An 18,229-nucleotide genomic window follows, 5' to 3' on the forward strand; every position below is an offset into this window, starting at 1 on the left:
AAAGGAGAATGAAGTTGCAGTTTATCTCCTACTTCACAGTTAAACTATTTCTTATTAGATTGCAGTCTGTGCAAAATAAGAAATATTGTCAAATATCGCCTTCCATCTTCTCGTTCCTATGGTAACTTCACGAGCCTAGTGTTTACGTGCTCTTTGGTCTAATCCACAGGGGTGAAGCAACTTACTATGATGATATCTACCAACAGTCCAAGTAAGGGGCAGCTGCATGGTGGCTGTGCGGTCGGCTTTGTAGGCTAATCTGGCTATTTATGTAAAAGCGAGAAAATGCTGATGCCCTTTTGTTAGACTGAGTGACTGTGTTTACAGAGCGAGGATGGCAGTTCATTAATGACTGTGTCTTTTGATATTTCTCTCGCTTGTTTACGAACGCATGCTGCAGTTGACCTACAGCTGTGCTTAAAATGAGCAGCTTAAAAAGCATTTCATTTGAGTGATTAAGTTGTTTATGAAAAATAAATGCCTCTCCTTTTAGCTTTTTTTCCTCTTCACATAAAGCCAGGTACTGAAGTGAAGTGGCTTTTCTTGCGCTGATTCTAATGACAGTTATGAGTATCTTCCGTTTATGAGCTTCTGCCGTGTCCCCATGAGAAATCTTAGTAATGGGTGTCCATTAGTGCTGTTATTGCGTGACTCTGATACTAAGCGTTCCTCCATGCGTTTGTGTGAGTGGGTAGTCCCTGGATGTGATTGTGTTAACCACACCTGCTGTGTGCTCCTGCTCCTGGGTGTGTGTGCGCGGCAGGCACGGCCTCAGGGTGGAGAGCATCCCCTGTTTTATTCCCAACGACCGCAGCAAGAAGAGGCTGATTGAGGACACTGAGGACTGGCAGCCCCGCACTGGCACCACCCAGTCTCGTTCCTTCCGCATCCTGGCTCAGCTCACAGGCACCGACTTCAGTAAGTCAGGGCCTAAGACAGAAGTGATGGACTGTTACAGCAGAGAGTAATGGGTTTGAGGGGTGGGCCTCTCTGTTAGTCAAGATAAGGTGTAGGATGGGGGGCTGTTACTAAACGGTTGATGTGATTTGATCTCTGGGACTGAGTGTGACAGCAAGACTGAGTGACACAGAAAAGGTGGATAAGGGGTTTCTTCATTTTTCAGCTGAAGAGAGGTGGCTGGTGTTTTCACTGACATGTTTTCATGTTTTTTTTGTTTTTTTTTTTTTTGTTTTTTTTTCTACCCTGACTGTAACCAGTCTGACAAAGGAAGAAACTGCATAGCTAAATATAAGGAATATCATTACTTATTCTGAGGTGTTTGTCAACATTTGTATTAGTGAGGCATTCTGATGTGTGTCTCTCCTGGATCTCTCAGTGCAGGACCCAGATGATGAAAACATGAAGAGGTCCAGGTAAACGGATTGTCATTAATGTGACCGGTCACGTGTTTGTGTTTGTACACTTGCATATGTGGAAGCCTCAGCTTGGCAGCTACTTTGAAAAAAGAAAAGGAACAAAAAACCTCTCCTGTCAGTGTAGTTTAAATCGTGCAGCTCTGCCTCTGTGTACCACCACAATCTGATTTAAATGTAGACCTGAAGATCAACTTAAACTGGTTTAACAGAATCATTACACTGATCATTCAATAATTAGACTTTTTGCAATGTTTACAGTGAGATGGGATCATCATTATAAATGTGAGTTTATTCATTAGAAAGTAGCAGGATACAATTTATGTGCGCAGAGCTGTGTTTTCTGCTGAGATTCAGTCAAATGCTGCATAACTGTTCATGAATGGCCAAGTTAGGTCACCTGACCTCGACTAAACATGCTGCTCTCTTACTGTAGACAAAACTAAAAGTAGAAAACCCCACAAAGCTGCAGCGACTGAAGGCAGTTGTAGTAAAGGCCCAGAAAAGCATCTCAAAGGCGGAAACGTGGCATTCGGGGATGTTTATGGTTTCCAGATCCTGCCTTAAAAATGATGCTTCTCAATTTGTACACATACCTTTGGGCCTGTAAAGGGATGGTACTGAGGCATTATATTTATATTAGTGATTTTAGCGTTAATCACGTTAAAATGACGTCACAACCGCATTAACGCCGCAAATCTCCGTTAGCCAGGTGTCAACGGGTTAGCTCGTTAACGCGTTAGCACCGTCCAGCCCCACTCACGGGGCGATTCCCGCTAAATTGCTAACGGAGATCTGCGGTTATGGCGTTAACGTCATTTTAACGAGATTAACACAACAGCACTAATTAATAATGAAAAAAAAGGTTTCTGATCAGTGTCTGTTAAACTCGTTGAATTAAAGCTAAAAGTCTGCACATCCTGACTGTATCCATGGTGGTGTTGTACAGATATAGCAACCATAATTTTGCTGCTTTGAACATCAGCATGCCCGGTGTGTTTTTGTTCATAGTGTGGTTTTGTTGTTGTTTTGAGTCTGCTCAGTAGCATAACATATTAACTTTTTTGCTTTTTTGCTGTGTTGCTAAAATGCAGATGGGAAGAGTTGATAGTATTTTAATTTCTGGAGCCATCGTCCAATTACCTTGGTGCATGCAGCAGCAGTATGCTATTCCTCAAAAGTCCCCTTTTATTTTAATTAGTAGATTAGCAGGTTCCTTCTGTTTCCATACTTTTCTAATCGTTATATTTAAGAGTACTAAATGTCATAAATGTTACTACTACATCCCTCTGCTTTTTTCTTCTTCAACTTTTCACTTTGTGCACTTTACTCCCTTTTCTGCTCCATCCCTCTCATCTCATTTATTCTCTCCCCTGCAATCTGTTTCCTTCCTGTCTATCTCTCTTTCATATCTGTTTTTGCCTGCGGTCAGGGAAAAGTTCCTCACTGAGATTCAGAGTCCCCGCTATGCCCGTCTGAGGGATTGGCACCACGACAGGTCTGCTCGCGCCCTCAATATTAAATCCTGAGCGACATCCTAGACGCCCTGGGACGCAGAGCCCAGCCAGAGCCGGCTAGCGATATCTACACTGCAACGACTACGTGATAAAGACGACGAAGATAGTGGACTGTCTCCTGGCAGTTAACAAATTCACCTCCTTAGATGCAGATGGACTGACAAAGAAATCTGGGGAAGCGAAGAAAAGCAAAAATATTAGAAACGTATCCTAGATGACAAAAACCTAAAGTGGAACCTTGCATACTGAGCCTAAGCATAAGATCTCCCTCTGAAATTCTGACTTGATGATTGTTGACAACACTGTGGACCATTGTGTCTGTAGCCCTATTTTCCATTTCACACTGCGTTACTCGGAGTAAACTGGTGGAAAGGTGGGGAGGGGGTCTCGGCGGTGGGAAGCACTGTTCTTTCTTCTTTGATTGTGAAGTTCAGACCCTCCTTTTGATCTCTGTCTGTCTCTTTTGCTGCCTGTTTACATTTATTGAGTTTTCATCTTTTAGAGTTCTCAGTTTTGATCCCCTCTTCTAATAGGCTTCTCGCACAATTTAAAGAAAAAAAACTGTACTTTTTTTTTTTTTTTTTTTTTTCCTGCTGTCATCAAAAATATATAAAACATCTGGGAAAAAAAGCAACTCTTGTTCTCTGTCCTTCTGTGTTTCTTTTCTTGTTTACTTTAAGCTTACAAGGGCATATCTCTCTAACAGTTCTTTTCTTTTTTTCCCCTGCTGCTAAGTCACAATTGCTTTACTTATAGTGTGCTGGACAAAAAGTGATTATATAGAAGCGAGGCTTTATTCAGTATTTATGCAGGTTGGAATTAATGGGATGTCTTAAAGAGCCAGGTTCAAGGTTTACTTTTATTGCCCCTGAGAGAAAATTGTTGTGCATTCGGGCATAAAAAAACCCAACAAATGTGCATACTCATTTATAAAGTGCTGAGATGAACTGTGAGGAAAGTCTGTCTCGAGTTATTTGCATTTTCCTGAAATGCGGAAAAAAAAAATGTAATCCTGAAACGCTATAGGTTTTGACACCAGACTAAAACAAATAGGTTTGGTAGGTAATGACTTTTCATCAGTAGTATTTCTTGTAGTAATGTTTCTGGATGTATAAAATCCATAACATCTATAGTGAAGGACGTCTATAAATCCCATTTTAAAAATGTCCACAGATGAGATGATTTAGAGCTTGAGGATACAGCTTTAAACCCTTTAGCTGTGCTCACACTCGCACATCTGACTCATGCTTATACTTTGTTTCTCGTGCTGTCCAAACAAATCTCATGTCATGTAAGGGGTGTTATATAACATTATAACTGCTGCTTGATGAGGGGGAAATGGTTGGTTAACCAACGCTGGTCCATAAACATCAAAATTCAGCTTGATTGGTCTGAAGCGCACAGACCCAGGTGGAAGACGAAGATAAATTATTAGCACATACTGACAGTTTTTATAATTTGGCAAATAATTCGTTTAACAAATGCAGCAGTAGTGAGGAGAGCAGATTTATGTAATGAGCTTGTAACACACTCACTGGAAATGCCTTCCTGGTACCTGATTGGACCCAGTGTTTTCCTTCAGATCCTTACTACTTTGTGCTTATAGACTCAACAAGGTGCTGGAAACATTCCTGGGAAATCTTGGTCCATACTGACATGACAGCATCACACAGTTGCTGCAGATTTTTCTTTTGGCTGCAAATCTATGACGTGAATCTCCTTTTTCATCGCACCTTGAAGGTGCTCTGTTGGTTTGAGATCTGGAGGTCAGGTGATCTGGCCGTGTGAGTACAAGGAGAAAGCAGTTTGAGATGGATATGAACCATTGGAAGATGAATAGTTTGTTCATACAGGACATGGTCAGCAACAATGATCAGGTAGGCTGTGCTAAAGGCCTCTAAGAAAATGTCCTCCACACTGTTACGCCACCACTCGGCTGAAGCATACAAGACTGGATGGATCCATGTTTTCATGTCGCAGCATTAGGGTTGCAAAATTCCCGGAATTTTCAAAGATGGAAACTTTCCATGGGAATAAACGGGAATTAACGGGAATTTATGGGAGTAAACTGGGAATTTTCAAAATTGAAGGTTGGCTCTTCTTAGGGAACTTAAATATAGTTGAGCAAAGCATATTTTAGCATAATATTGACAAAAACAAACAAATGCAATTCAAATACACTTGAATATCCATGCCATTCCTTAATCACATTTACTATTAATCACTGGCTATTGAGACCACCTACTGGCACTGTGCATGCCTCCATCACATGTACACATGGACCACACTTTTGAGCCTGAAGGACAAAGAGTATTGAAGGCACACATTTGAGCCTGTGGACTTAACAAGTGAGGTAAGTTTTGATGATTTTATGGGAAAATATATTCATTAAATGTTTAAATTGTGAATATCACATAAAATGTATTAATCTGGTAGATAGCAATCTGATAAGATGCTAAATAAAATGCTAGCATCTGTTAGATGCTAAATAAGCCATAGCTAGTATAACATAAAGAAGATGCTAGCTTCCTCATTTGGCTTTTTTGTTTTGAAGATCATTCCAGTTGTTTAGCTAGCCTTACTATTTATATCTGTTTATTATCATATTGCAATTGTATTATTACGATCTCTTGCATTGCATTAGCATTTTTACAAGCTCTTGTTTTATTTTACAGAAAAATCTGATGTGTGGAGACATTTTACACCAGCTAATGTACAAGGGAAATCTGTATATATGTGTAAGTATTGTGATAAGACGTATGTGAAGAATGCCACAAAAATGCAGCAGCACACTGCAAAGTGCAAAAAAATTCCTCAAGGCCCAACACATGCAGCAGCCAGGAGTTCCACTCAAGGGGAAAATGAATCTGTTTCAGCTGTATCAGACTCAGATACCCACTCATCAGCTCCTGGTCCCTCTGGCATCAGAGGATTCTTTGATTTTATGGATGACACTAGCCAGAAAAACGCAGATGAGTGTTTCGCTCGTGCAATCTATGCAACTGGCTCACCCCTGATGCTGACATCCAATGTGAACTGGAAGAGATTTTTGAATGTTCTCCGACCAGCATACATTCCCCCAACCAGACATGCATTGTCTACTCATCTACTGGATGAAGAGTTCAGTCGAGTTCAAGCAAAGGTGAAACAGACCATTGACCAAGCTGACTGTATTTCAGTCATCTCTGATGGATGGTCCAATATCAGGGGACAAGGAATTATTAACTACATAATCACCACTCTGTGGTGATTATGTAGTTATGTGATTATGTGATTATGTATTATGTATTATGTGATTATGTATTATGCCTGTGTTCTACAAGAGTGTAGACACAAAGGAAAACAGACACACAGGCCAATACATTGCAGATGAGCTAAAAGTGATCATCAATGACCTTGGACCAGATAAGGTTTTTGCACTGGTCACTGACAACGCAGCCAACATGAAGGTTGCCTGGGCACATGTGGAGGAGACCTACCCTCATATAACTACTATTGGCTGTGCTGCCCATATACTAAACCTTCTCCTAAAAGACATAATGGCACTAAAAACAATGGACACTCTGAATAAGAGAGCGAAGCAAGTTCTGAAATATGTTAAAGGCAAACAAGTAACTTCCGCTACATTTCTGTCAAAGCAAAAGGAAAAGAACAAGAGTACTACACTGAAGCTTCCCAGCATAACGCGATGGGGTGGTGTTGTTATCATGTTTGACAGCCTTCTGGAGGGAAAGGAGTCTCTGCAAGAGATGGCCATATCCCAGTCTGTAGGCATCGACAGTGACATCAAGAAGGTCATCTTGGATGATGTGTTCTGGGAAAGAGTATCTAGCAGTCTGAAAATCCTCAAACCTATTGCAGCAGCAATAGCAAAGATAGAGGGGGATGGTGCCATCTTGTCAGATGTCCAGTGCCTTTTTGCAGAACTCAAAGAAGAAATCCAGACAATTCTGCCCACTTCCCTACTACTGAAAGCAGAGGAAATGGCTGTGGTCAAGTCATTGGAACAGCGGAGGGCGTTCTGCATGAAGCCAGTGCATGCAGCAGCCTACATGCTGGACCCCAAATATGAGAAGGGCATACTTTCTGGGGAAGAGATCAACGGTGCCTATGCGGTCATTACAGCCATGTCTGACCACCTGGGTCTCGATAAAGGCAAAGTTCTAGGCAGTTTGGCAAAGTATCGAACAAAGCAAGGCCTTTGGAAAGGGGATGGAATATGGCAGTCATGCCAGCACATATCTGCAGCCACCTGGTGGAAGGGACTATGTGAATCTGAGGCCCTTGCACCTGTAGTCTCCATCCTCCTCCAAATCCTACCATCATCAGCCGCCTCTGAGCGCAACTGGTCACTGTTTGGAAACACCCACACAAAGGTTCGCAACAGGCTCACAAATGTGAGAGTGGAAAAGCTGGTCGGCATTCGGGCAAGCCTACGGCTCTTTGAGCCTGACACAGAGCCATCCTCAACAAGGCTGGAAAGTGACACTGAAGAGGAAGACTCAGAGTTGGATGCTGAGGAAGTGGACATGTTGTTGGATGATGATGAGGTCCAGGAAGAGTCTATTGACTGAGCAAAAATGAGAAAAGAGGATTGCTTGAAGGAAGATTTGCATGTTTAATGGGACGTTTTGGAGGATAAGTGGCATTTTTCATTTAACCTTTTGAATGGGACTTTGTGGAGATTTTTGGACAGGGGGCATTTTTGAATGAACGGGGTTAGGGGATGGTAATATTGAACTCAACATTTCTGTTTTTATTCATCCATGAAACAAGTTATTGAAACGTGTTCTATTCTACTGTACTTACAAATAAATCTGTTGAAATATCTGTTGAAAAGATTTTGCATGGAGGTTTTCTTATGATTTCTGTTTATATTTATGCTTGGAAATAATATATTCCCAGTTAGTTCTCCTAAATTCCCATTAATTTCCATAATTCCCATTATTTCCATGGACAGTTTCCAATATGGAATATTTCCAAAATTCCCAAGCTTAACTTACCATGGAAATTTACCGGAAACTTTTCGGAAATTTACCGGAAATTTTCCGCCCCTTTGCAACTCTATGCAGCATAGTCAGAGACTGATCAGTCCTGGCAACATTTTACCGGTCTTTTGTTTCCAATTTTTGGCAACACGTGCATACTTTTGTAAAAGTGCCTGTTTAAGTTGCTTGTTGCCTTCAACAAAACATTTTTGATGCAGAGAACTGCTGCTTACTGGATATTTTATCTTTCAGACCATCTTCTGTAAACCTCAGAGATGGTTTTGTGGGAAATTCTGGTAGATCTGAAATACTCAGACCGTGCTGTCTAGCACAAACGACCATGATGAATTCAAAGAAATCTAAATTGCCTTTCTTTCTCTTTCCGATGCTCAGTTTGAACTTCAGCGGGTCATCCTGACCATGTCTACAAGGGTAAATACATTCCGGTGCTTCCATGTGATTGGCTGGTTAGTTATCTGGATTAAAGAGAAGCAGGTGTATCAAATGAAATGGCTGACAAATGTGTTTTAATGTATAGTGAAGTTGGAGGTATTACTAAGTGACTAATTAAGAAAAATTAGTGGAAAACTAGCTAGAGTAGGAATGTATCCAGACCAATGTGCTAAATTAGACAAGTTAATCGAGTCAAGCATCAACTTGTAGAGAAATTTCAACTGTAAGAGAGGATTTCAGAGGGGAAAAAAATCAATGTGTAAAAATATTACTTTATATCTGTAGAAATAACAGTAAGCAGGAAGATACTGAAGAAAGCTTTGTGCAAAGCTTAGATGTGAAGAGCCAATAGGAATGAGGTTTCTCATTCAGCCCTCCTAGGCATGTGCCACCACTGTCGCACATGGTTTTTAGTCACATTCGACTTCTTGCAAAGCTGCATCACCTTTACCTCCTCACTGGGTGGAGGGGTGACACATGTCAGAGGCTTGTTGCTCCATGAAAAATCAAAACCTGCTATTTCCTTTGCCGGATGCTGAGCTGCCAGCAAAGTTCTCTGCTTTCCTTGTTGCTCAGGTTGATGCATCCCACAGGAGTGGATACCCAAAAAGGGGGGAGAGAAAAAAGAGAAACCGGTACAGATGAATCTAAAATCAGAGCTGCAAAGGATGAACAAGAAAAGTGAAAGGAAATGCTCCAGTCAAAAGCTAAATAAATAAATAAAAAATCCCGTCTGCACAGCCTCTGATAGAGAAAATGTGCACCTGCATCATATCAAGCCTCTTGCTGAGCAGGGAGGAGGAGGGGGTTTGAAAGCAGGGAAAATGTCAAGGATAACGCAATCTAGGCTGCTCCAGGTGGGAAGAAGCCGACATAGAGGTGTAGTGCAATTTGCACCTGCAACATTCATCATAGTGAGGTGCAGCAGAGAGAAGAAAGAAACCTCATGGTTGCGAGACAGCCGAGCCATCGGCCTTTCAACACCTACGGGCAGCCTGGCAAGGGAATGTAGCCGGGGCAGCGGTGTTGAATAGGAGTTTGTTTTGTCAGTTGTTAGGTGAGGTCCCAGATGTGAGGCTTGTCAGTGTGTCTGTGGAGTGGAGGGCAGCTGACCCATGGTCTGTGAGTCACACACGGGCAGAAACAGCCTCTGTCCTTTGTTTGACTCCATCAGCAGACATCCTGCTCATCCAGCCTTCTGACTTCCTCTTACGCATTTTTCTTTCTTTCTGCGGGTTCTTTGCAAAAATCTCATGGTAGGAGGTCTTGCGATCCTTAATTTAGAAAGATTTAGCTTCCTTACTGTCACTAGTCCTATAAGCCAGATTCTTGGTATTGCAAAGGGATTTAATGTTCTTTATTATTCCAGAAATAGCAGACGGCTTTTAGGCTTTTTTTTTCTTGCTAGATTGCTCCTAGCTGTAACTTCTGCCTCTGTAGCTACAGTTTTTTTTTTTTTTTTTTTTCCTCGTGTATTTGTTTGGCGACATAAATAACATTCTTTCATATACAGACTTAACCTGATAAAGGCACAACTATGGGATGAGGTTTGTGAAATCAATTACCCTACACCATCTTTCATTTTCTTTACGCTAATGAAAGGGGATTTCATCTCCTTTCATTAGTGTGTTTTAGATGGCACAGTTGATGATGTAAACACGATAGATGCCTAAGGTGCTTTTACAATCCCCGCCCGGTTCTTTTTCTCAAGATAAGTCTCCAGAGCTCACTGTCTTGGCTCAGAAGTTGTTTTTCTGTCTTCCGTCAAGATTTGAAGCTTTTTCTGAATATAGTGACGCTTGCTGCGGGTAACAGATCTTTGAAATGTAGAAAACGCTTTATTTCAACACTCCTGCACATGCAAGCTCTAAGCGAAACTCTTCCGCACCCAAATCTGAAAGCGACTGAGTTTCCAGTCATCTAACTTTTGCCTAACTTTGAGCGACGTCAGCCGCCTGAGGAGATGTTGGTGTTTCTTATGCTTTCATGAGAGGCTGCGGCTCTTGAACAGCAGGGCGATGACGCTGAAATCACGTTCGACTTGATTGATTTTTGAGTCATGATAGAAACTGCTCACTGTTGCTCTTTGATACTGGTGAAATTTCAATTATTGTGCTACTTTCAGTTAAATCTAATACACTGAATCAGAATGTGTGATCACAACAGGTGGGGGCACCACGCTACCCTGTTAATCCCAATTAATATTAATAATGATGCTTGGAATCATTCACACACAAGGTAATCCGTGGCACAGCATAATGGTGACAGCTTAGCCATGGCAGGAGATATCCAAACATGGCATCCATTGAGAAGTAACTATAGTAGGTGTGTGTGTGTGCGCGCATGTCTACCTTTTCTAATTAGTAATTTTCTCCCCACAGCCTTGAGCCAACTCCCTCACCTGCCAAGGCCCAAGCAGCAAATAAACCAGATGGTGAGTTTCTTCTCCTGCTGATGCGTTAAAAAGAGCCCCAGCAGCCTCCGGGAGAGGCTGCGCTAATCGATTCTAAGTCTTAAGTGTCAATACAGCAGCAACAACGCGACACTCAAAGTTGTCACCACAGACATCTGTTTGAAGGGTGGATTGTTATGGGATTTTTTTTGTGGTGTGCAGAATCGACAAGTGCCGCCGCCGCACCAAAGAGTTCTGCTCCTTCCTGCCGACCGCCGTGGGTCTCGGACCCCAATTTTGCCGACCGCTTTCACCCAGACAAGGTCAGCACCGTCGTGACCCAGCACCAGAAGCCAGCCCAGCCCACGCCTATGCAGAGCCGCAGTTCCATCCTGCAGGCTGCACAGCAGGCGCCGGAAGACAGCGGGAGGACCCCCATATGTGGTGCCTGCAACAAAATCATCAGGTGAGGCTGCACCGCTGCTACACACAGGCTGATTCTTTTTTTTTTTTTTTTTTGTAATTGAAGTCTTTATTTGTTTTTTACGGAGCCCCGCAGGGGACATGGGAGAAAAAAAAATTAAGACTGACTTTTGCGAGATCTCGCAAAAGTTTTAGCCGCATTCTTCGGAGGCCGCCAGCTCGAAGCCGACTGGGAGGTCGAGGCACGATGTGCCGGGAAAGCGGTGTTCCTCCCGGCTGTAGTAGGTCTCGACCGCCCGTTAGCTTCGAGCTAGTGGCCGCCAGCTCGAAGCCGACCGGGAGGTCGAGGCACGATGTGCCGGGAAAGCGGTGTTCCTCCCGGCTGTAGTAGGTCTCGACCTCCCGTTAGCTTCGAGCTAGTGGGTGTCAGATCTCCAAAAACGTCGGAGCACTTTTGCAAATATGTGATGTCTTGTAAACCGAGCAGGTATCTGACGTTTACACAACTACATTCACGCCTCAAAATATCTTAAAAGTGTATTTTGTGACCCAGAAAGAGTAACAACTAAGTAGCTGCCGCCATTGTTGGAGTTTTGCGAGATCCCGAGTTTGTTTTGCGAGATCTCGCAAAAGTCCGTCTTAATTTTTTTTTTTCTCCCTAATTTTTTTTTTCTCCCATGTCCCCTGCGGGGCTCCGTAGTTTTTAACATTTAACAACATGAAAACATAAACAAAACAACAGAAAAGAAACAAGAAAAGACAGCTTCCAATCCCATGGTTAATTCACCTTTGTATTTTGGGTCTATTTTCAATACTTACTATCGGTATACCCGCAAAAAAAAAGGACAATAAAATCAAATTCTTAAGTTATTCCATTACTGAGTGCCTACACAAACATACAATGCAGCAAGCATAAAATTTAACTAAAGATAATTGCCCTGACCAAATAAATTCCAACCATCTCAGCCAAAAACGCATCCCCATGATTTGTCAAAACCCTCCCTATCATCATTAATCCTAGCCAAGAATTTTTCATACGACACCATTTTCAGCATATTTTCTTCCCACCTATTATATTCTGGAGGAGATGGTTCCTTCCATACACTGAGAATAACTCGAGCCGCTGCGATCACCCCCACCTTTATAACCACAAAGTCATATTTTGAAACCCCAGGTAACACCGACCGATCCCCTAATAAGCACAGTCTTGGTGACAAGGGTATCATCAAACCAATCCACCTTCCTATTTTGTCCAATACTTTTTGCCAAAAGGGATAAACTTTCCCACATTCCCAAATAGCATGCATAAATGTCCCTGGATCTGAACTACATTTCCAGCATATATTACTGGGACTGATTCCCATTCTATAAAGTTTGGACGGAGTGAAGTACCATCTGTGTATTAATTTATACTGAGTAAATTTACCCCTGGCCTCTCTTATATATTTATCAGAGAATGACAAGATTCTACACCAGTCTTCTTTAGAAATTGCACAACTCAGATCTGTCTGCCATATAATCCTCAAGTTTTCACATATCTCTTTTTTTGGATTGTTAAACAGTTTATAGAAAACAGCTGCTCTATGTGCTGTACTGGACAATTCTAAAAACTCCACCACCATATTTGAGCTTTGAGTAAATTTTCCTTTGGTAATACAATCCCTTATTTGTAAATATTTCCAAAAATTATTTTCTCTTATCAAACCATATTTTTGGGTTATTTCAGCGAATGACATAAACACTGCCCCTGAGTAAAGATCACTTATCCTGTGTATGCCTTTGACAAGCCATTCCTTCCAGAACACTGTTTTTCGCCCAATCTGTACAGCAGTGTTGTTCCATAGCGAGGTATAAGGTTGTCTTAAATGAGATGCTCCACACATCTTGTGCACCTCTACCCAGACAGCTTTAGAATACCCAAGCACTGGGTTATTAAAGTCTTGTCCATTAATTGCTGAGCCCTGTGAGAGAACATCCAAGGGTGTAAAAGGGCTCACTAGTTCCTGTTCGATCTTCATCCAGCTCAGCTCAGAGTCCGAACCTGTCCAGTGCTTGGCCAGTCTTGACATTTCAAAAGCTAAATTACACAACTTCACATTTGGGAGGGCCATTCCCCCAATGTCTTTAGAGGCCCACATTTTCTTTATATTCACTCTTGGCTTCTTGTTATTCCACAAAAAATCTTTAATTAACTTCTCAAATTGACTAAATACGTGTAAAGGAATTCTTACAGGTACAGATTCTTTTTAACTCGAGCGAGGCTCTCTGTGTTTGCTCCTTGGAGGCTCCTGTTAGAGATGACAATTTAAGACTCTTAATATTCGCGACACACTGCCTGTCTGCAGCAAATTAAGCCAGTCAGCATATTTCACAGAGTGTGGAGACATCTTGTTATCACTCAGAATAACAAAGAAACTCTGGTTGATATTCTGGTCACCATTGCAAACAAAGAGCTTTTATTCATTAATTTTTGAGTGAAGATTCAAATTCTGGAAAACCTAAAATTTGTTTTCAGCGTTTGCTCACATTTCACACAGTCTAGTGTATTTTTGCTGAGTGCCTTTGGATCTTTTTTCAGTCCTCTGTTGAAGCTTTGGATTATTTAGCCAATTTATATTTAAAAAAAAACAAAACCCCTATTTATGTGTTACTAAGTCTTTTTTTTTTTTTTTTTTTTTTTCTTTTCTCCAGGGGACGGTACCTGGTGGCACTGGGACGGTCTTGGCACCCGGAAGAGTTTACATGCTCGCAGTGTAAGGCGGTCCTGGAGGAGGGGGGCTTCTTTGAAGAAAGGGGAGCCGTCTATTGTACCAAGTGCCACGATAACCGATACGCTCCGAACTGTGCCAAGTGCAAAAAGAAGATCATAGGGGTACGAGTTTCTGTCGTATCCAGCAAAATCAAAACAGCCGTTTCAAAGTTTTTAAAAAAAGTTAACCTTTTTCTTCCCCCCCCCCCATCAGGAAATCATGCATGCACTGAAGATGACTTACCATGTTCAGTGTTTCAAGTGTGCAGCCTGCAAGAATCCTATCAGGAATCAAGCCTTTTACATGGAGGAGGGTGAACCCTACTGTGAGAGAGGTGAGTAACTGAACCATTGCAGTCCAGACGTACTATACTTCCTATATTGCATACCTGAGCAATCTAAATGCAAATGGTTATTGTGTAAGAGTTGGAGAAGGTACAAAAAACAAAGACCGAAACGGCTTTTTTTGGAGCCACATTCACAAACTGATGCTACTGCTTCACATCCTACATGAAACAACACCAATGCTGTGACACAGTCGATTGTCTTCCAAGGGCCAGGGGAGGATACATACAACTATTCTGATTGGTAGTGATGGCTATGATGTCCTCTGTTGTGTAAAATATGGGGTGAACTCACACCTAGTATAAAAAGCTGAATTCCAATTGAAGCTAGTGTGATTTTACACATCCATTTCCCCTATAGGCCAGCAGGGGGCGACGTCTCTCAGCTTGACAAAGAAGTCAGTTTCTGTAGAAGTGCATGGAAAAAAATGAGTGTACTTCTGTCTTGATTAATGAGCTCTGTAACCACTTTCCTAATGAGTTTTTCTTCTGAATTGCTAGTTTCAAGTCTTATTTAATACAGCTCAGTGTTCACTTTGTAAATTATGGTTCCATTTAGAGTAAAATAGACGATAAAGCAGGGCAAGCTTTAGGGCATCACTATTTCACCATTAACAAGTCGCTACCATACGAGCGTGCAGTATCCTGAGTTTGAGTCTGATCCAAAAACCATAACATGCAGTCTGTGCTTCAACTGTGCTCCAAAAGATGGTAAATGTCCGCCTTTCTTTTACGATTTCATCACTCTTTAGGACAGTTTGGTTCCAGACTTGCGTGTCTGGTGAGAAAAGGATAGTTTACTTATAATAAAGACCTCAGTCATGACCAAATGTGTAGTTCGACTGTGTTTTCTCTCAAGGACTCTGTTCGTTCATTCATTCAAACAATACAACACTGAAGGCTTCACAAAACATAAAGGCGTCACCATGGTGAAAAATCCTCTGCTGGAAATAAAAGCAGTCGCATTTATGTCGTTCTAAGGAATAGTTGCTACTACTACTAATAACTGCAACAATGACAGTAGTCAGTTCTGCTGAGCAGATGGAAGCACCCACAGAAACCTGTGCTTTAATAAAAAGTTTAATTCTAAACTCGAGTCCAAGCCAGATAGCATTTGCCTGAGCGTGCTGAAAATCCGAGTGTGCCGATCAATTAGTTCCAGCGCCGACTGAGAACATCTCGACTCATGTAAGACGCCCCGCGACTTCACACGTGGATCGAGCCCGATTATAAATCTGCACTGGCCTCAAGTCCACAGATGAGACAGAGCAGGCTGACACCCACGAAGCACGTTTTAAATGGATGCTACAGCTCGGCCCACGTCATAGACGTCGGGGTACAAAATCTTTAAATTCAGCCAGTGCATGAATCGGGTGTAGCGTGCATTTTGTGATAAAATTGTTTCCTCTCTACAGTGCATCCTCTCCAGTCTATCTGAAATAATTGTGATTATTTTCTTTGTAAAAATCAAACTATTTCTGACACGTTTTGTCAAACATTGTAGTATTGCTGTGGGGTTTGGCAGAAACCTACATCGAGAGTCTCCTGGCACATGCCGCAGTCAATCATAAAGTGTGATGTTTTCATCTGCTGTAATCTATTTAGCTCCAGTTTACTTCATACATACCTCTATTGGGTTTTATGAATGGTGCGTGCTCTTCTATTATGATATAAATGAGTTAGCGGGGCATCTGACGTGGATTGCTGCTTTATCAGAGGCGAAGCCAGAACCTGGGTACTCATATTCTGAATAATGCCTTCAGCTCTGATAAACATTCTGCTGCCTCAGCATCTTTCAGGGATTGTACAGCTCTCACCCACTCACTCTTGAGAAGCAGCATTATAACCTGACACCCCCCCCCCCCCCCCCCCCCCGAGTCCTTGTGATGAAAGAGACTGGCAAATCCAGTCAAGTATCTGGAGCAATTTCCACCTCATCCTAATCCCACCCCTACACTCTGGAAAGGCACTAATGTACAGTGGGTGGACACAATAACACAAACAGTATAGATATCAAATGGCCAATAAGAAGAGGAGCCGGCATTTGGCATCAAAGCAGCTCTATACGTCTTTATTTTACACCGTTCAGTCCCTTAAGTGGTTGCGTGTAGCGTGTAGTGAGGATTGCTCATCTCGGAGCGGCAAACAGCCTCCACTTCTTCTTTTAAAGATGAAAGATGTGGAAAAGGATTTCAGTCTCTACGGATCCCGTAAAGGTTAAGCGATGTTTACAAACGGCGATTGCGGAGGCCGGGGCGATTCCTTGGCCTGATGCGGGCAACGATAAAAGCTCTTTTGAGTTAAAAATGTAATCTTATATTCACCTTATCTTACATTTCTTCTGCTCGCCACCCCTCCTCCCCCTCCTCTCCAGACTATGAGAAGATGTTTGGCACCAAATGCCATGGCTGTGACTTCAAGATTGATGCCGGGGATCGGTTTCTGGAGGCCTTGGGCTACAGCTGGCACGATACGTGCTTCGTCTGTGCTGTAAGTCATTTTGATGGATATAGCTCCTTGTGGGCTCTCTTTGCCCCCGTATCTCGCAGCTGTCCCAGTACAATGGTACCTGGAGAAAAAAATTTGCCTCCATGTCTGGACCTCAAGCTTTCTCTCTCTCTCAGCCTGTCACCTGCAGTCTATCACTCTCTATATCTCTCTCATTCTGTGAAGAAAACTGAAAGCAAATGCAGTCAAGTAAAGCTTGCTCTGGCCACTAGAAACTGTGTAAATTCACATCAGCAGTGTTGAAGTCTGATATCTACTCTGCCCTCGTTTCCCAATCCGTCTCTCTCACTTTGTGTGTCTCCTTTCATCTTTAAAGCTCTGCCAAATCAACCTGGAGGGGAAGACGTTCTACTCGAAGAAGGATAAGCCCCTGTGCAAAGGCCATGCTTTTGCTCCAGTGTGAGAGAGCGAGGCGCATCTTCAGAAGAAGGAGCACTGCTCTCTCCCTTCTCTTTACCCCCTGACACTTCCGTAGACGCACCACATCCCTTCTTGCCACACACCTTGTTAAACTAAGTCCTTTCTCTCTGTGCTGCAGACTTTTTGTTCTCGAGGCTTAATGCTGGCTGCACGTACCGTCACTTTACTCTGCTGTTAGGAGACTTCTGATGGCACTGCCTCTAATGCCAAATGCTGTGTTGCATAACTGGAAGGAGTCGAGGAATTATGTCACGCCATCGGTAACTTTTTGACTTCCAAGTTGTTTTTAGGTCATGAAAAAAAATGTCACCGCAGGTCACGTCGATTTGTAGTTGTTAGCGGAGTAATCTCCTGCCTCTGTTCTCCTTGTCCTTGTTAATTCAAGTCACCAACTTGAAGGAGTCATTGAGCCTCTAATAATCTCTCATATTGCAGTAATGATCAAGCAATTCTCTTGCACTAAGTGTAGTGAAGTTCTGGCCCCATACAGGACCCCAGCCCACTCATCGGCTCTCACTGCAGCACCCTTTAATGTAATGGGGGGCCAGTCAAGCAGAAAAGGAGGTGTCCATTTCTGCTTGACTGGATCTCCTCCACAGAATCACTAACTACTTATTACTTTGACTCTGGCAAGTCAGAGCGCATACTCCAGCTTGAAGAGTCATTTAGAATGATGTAGTAATTAACCCATTTTTAATCGTCATACACGCGGGTGATGGAGATTGATTTTTAACTTTCCCTTTGATTTGACTTTTTTTTTTTTTTTAAATGAGACAAACTAAGTCTTTAAGTGTTCCCCATGTCACTGTGATATTCTTCCTTAGAGTACTTTCAAGTCACTGAATCTGTATTTATATTGCTTCAAAAGTGGCCTGTAAGTGTTGTTTTTATTGCAGCTGAAAGTTTCAAATAAAATTATTTAGTAATTCCATGTGCCAGGTCATTTTGTTTCTCTTGGAAACACTCCCATCTGTAACAATTTTTAAAATTGTCAATTGCCATCTTTGCTCTTTTTTCCAAAACCCTGCTGAAGCCTTTGTATGCTCCCTATAAATATAATCA

At 42.2% G+C, this 18,229-nt stretch overlaps 1 protein-coding gene across 4 annotated transcripts in view; it reads left to right on the top strand.

Annotated features, from left to right (window-relative positions):
• The window catches only part of pdlim7 (PDZ and LIM domain 7), a 36,107-nt gene extending 18,170 nt beyond the window's left edge, over positions 1–17,937 (top strand). For all 4 annotated transcript variants that reach the window (XM_085421929.1, XM_085421949.1, XM_085421935.1 and 1 more), the window contains exons 6-11: positions 10,713–10,765; positions 10,946–11,189; positions 13,838–14,018; positions 14,110–14,230; positions 16,614–16,729; positions 17,064–17,937. In XM_085421929.1, coding sequence (XP_085278055.1) covers positions 10,713–10,765; positions 10,946–11,189; positions 13,838–14,018; positions 14,110–14,230; positions 16,614–16,729; positions 17,064–17,150 — 802 coding nt within the window. In that variant the 3' untranslated portion in view covers positions 17,151–17,937. The remainder of the gene's footprint in view (positions 1–10,712; positions 10,766–10,945; positions 11,190–13,837; positions 14,019–14,109; positions 14,231–16,613; positions 16,730–17,063) is intronic.
• Positions 17,938–18,229: the final 292 nt, after the last annotated feature.

This window comes from Rhamphochromis longiceps, linkage group LG2 (assembly GCF_057381845.1).
Source record: "Rhamphochromis longiceps isolate RC_006_pf linkage group LG2, R_longiceps_female_GT1.1, whole genome shotgun sequence".
Lineage (NCBI taxonomy): Eukaryota > Metazoa > Chordata > Actinopteri > Cichliformes > Cichlidae > Rhamphochromis > Rhamphochromis longiceps.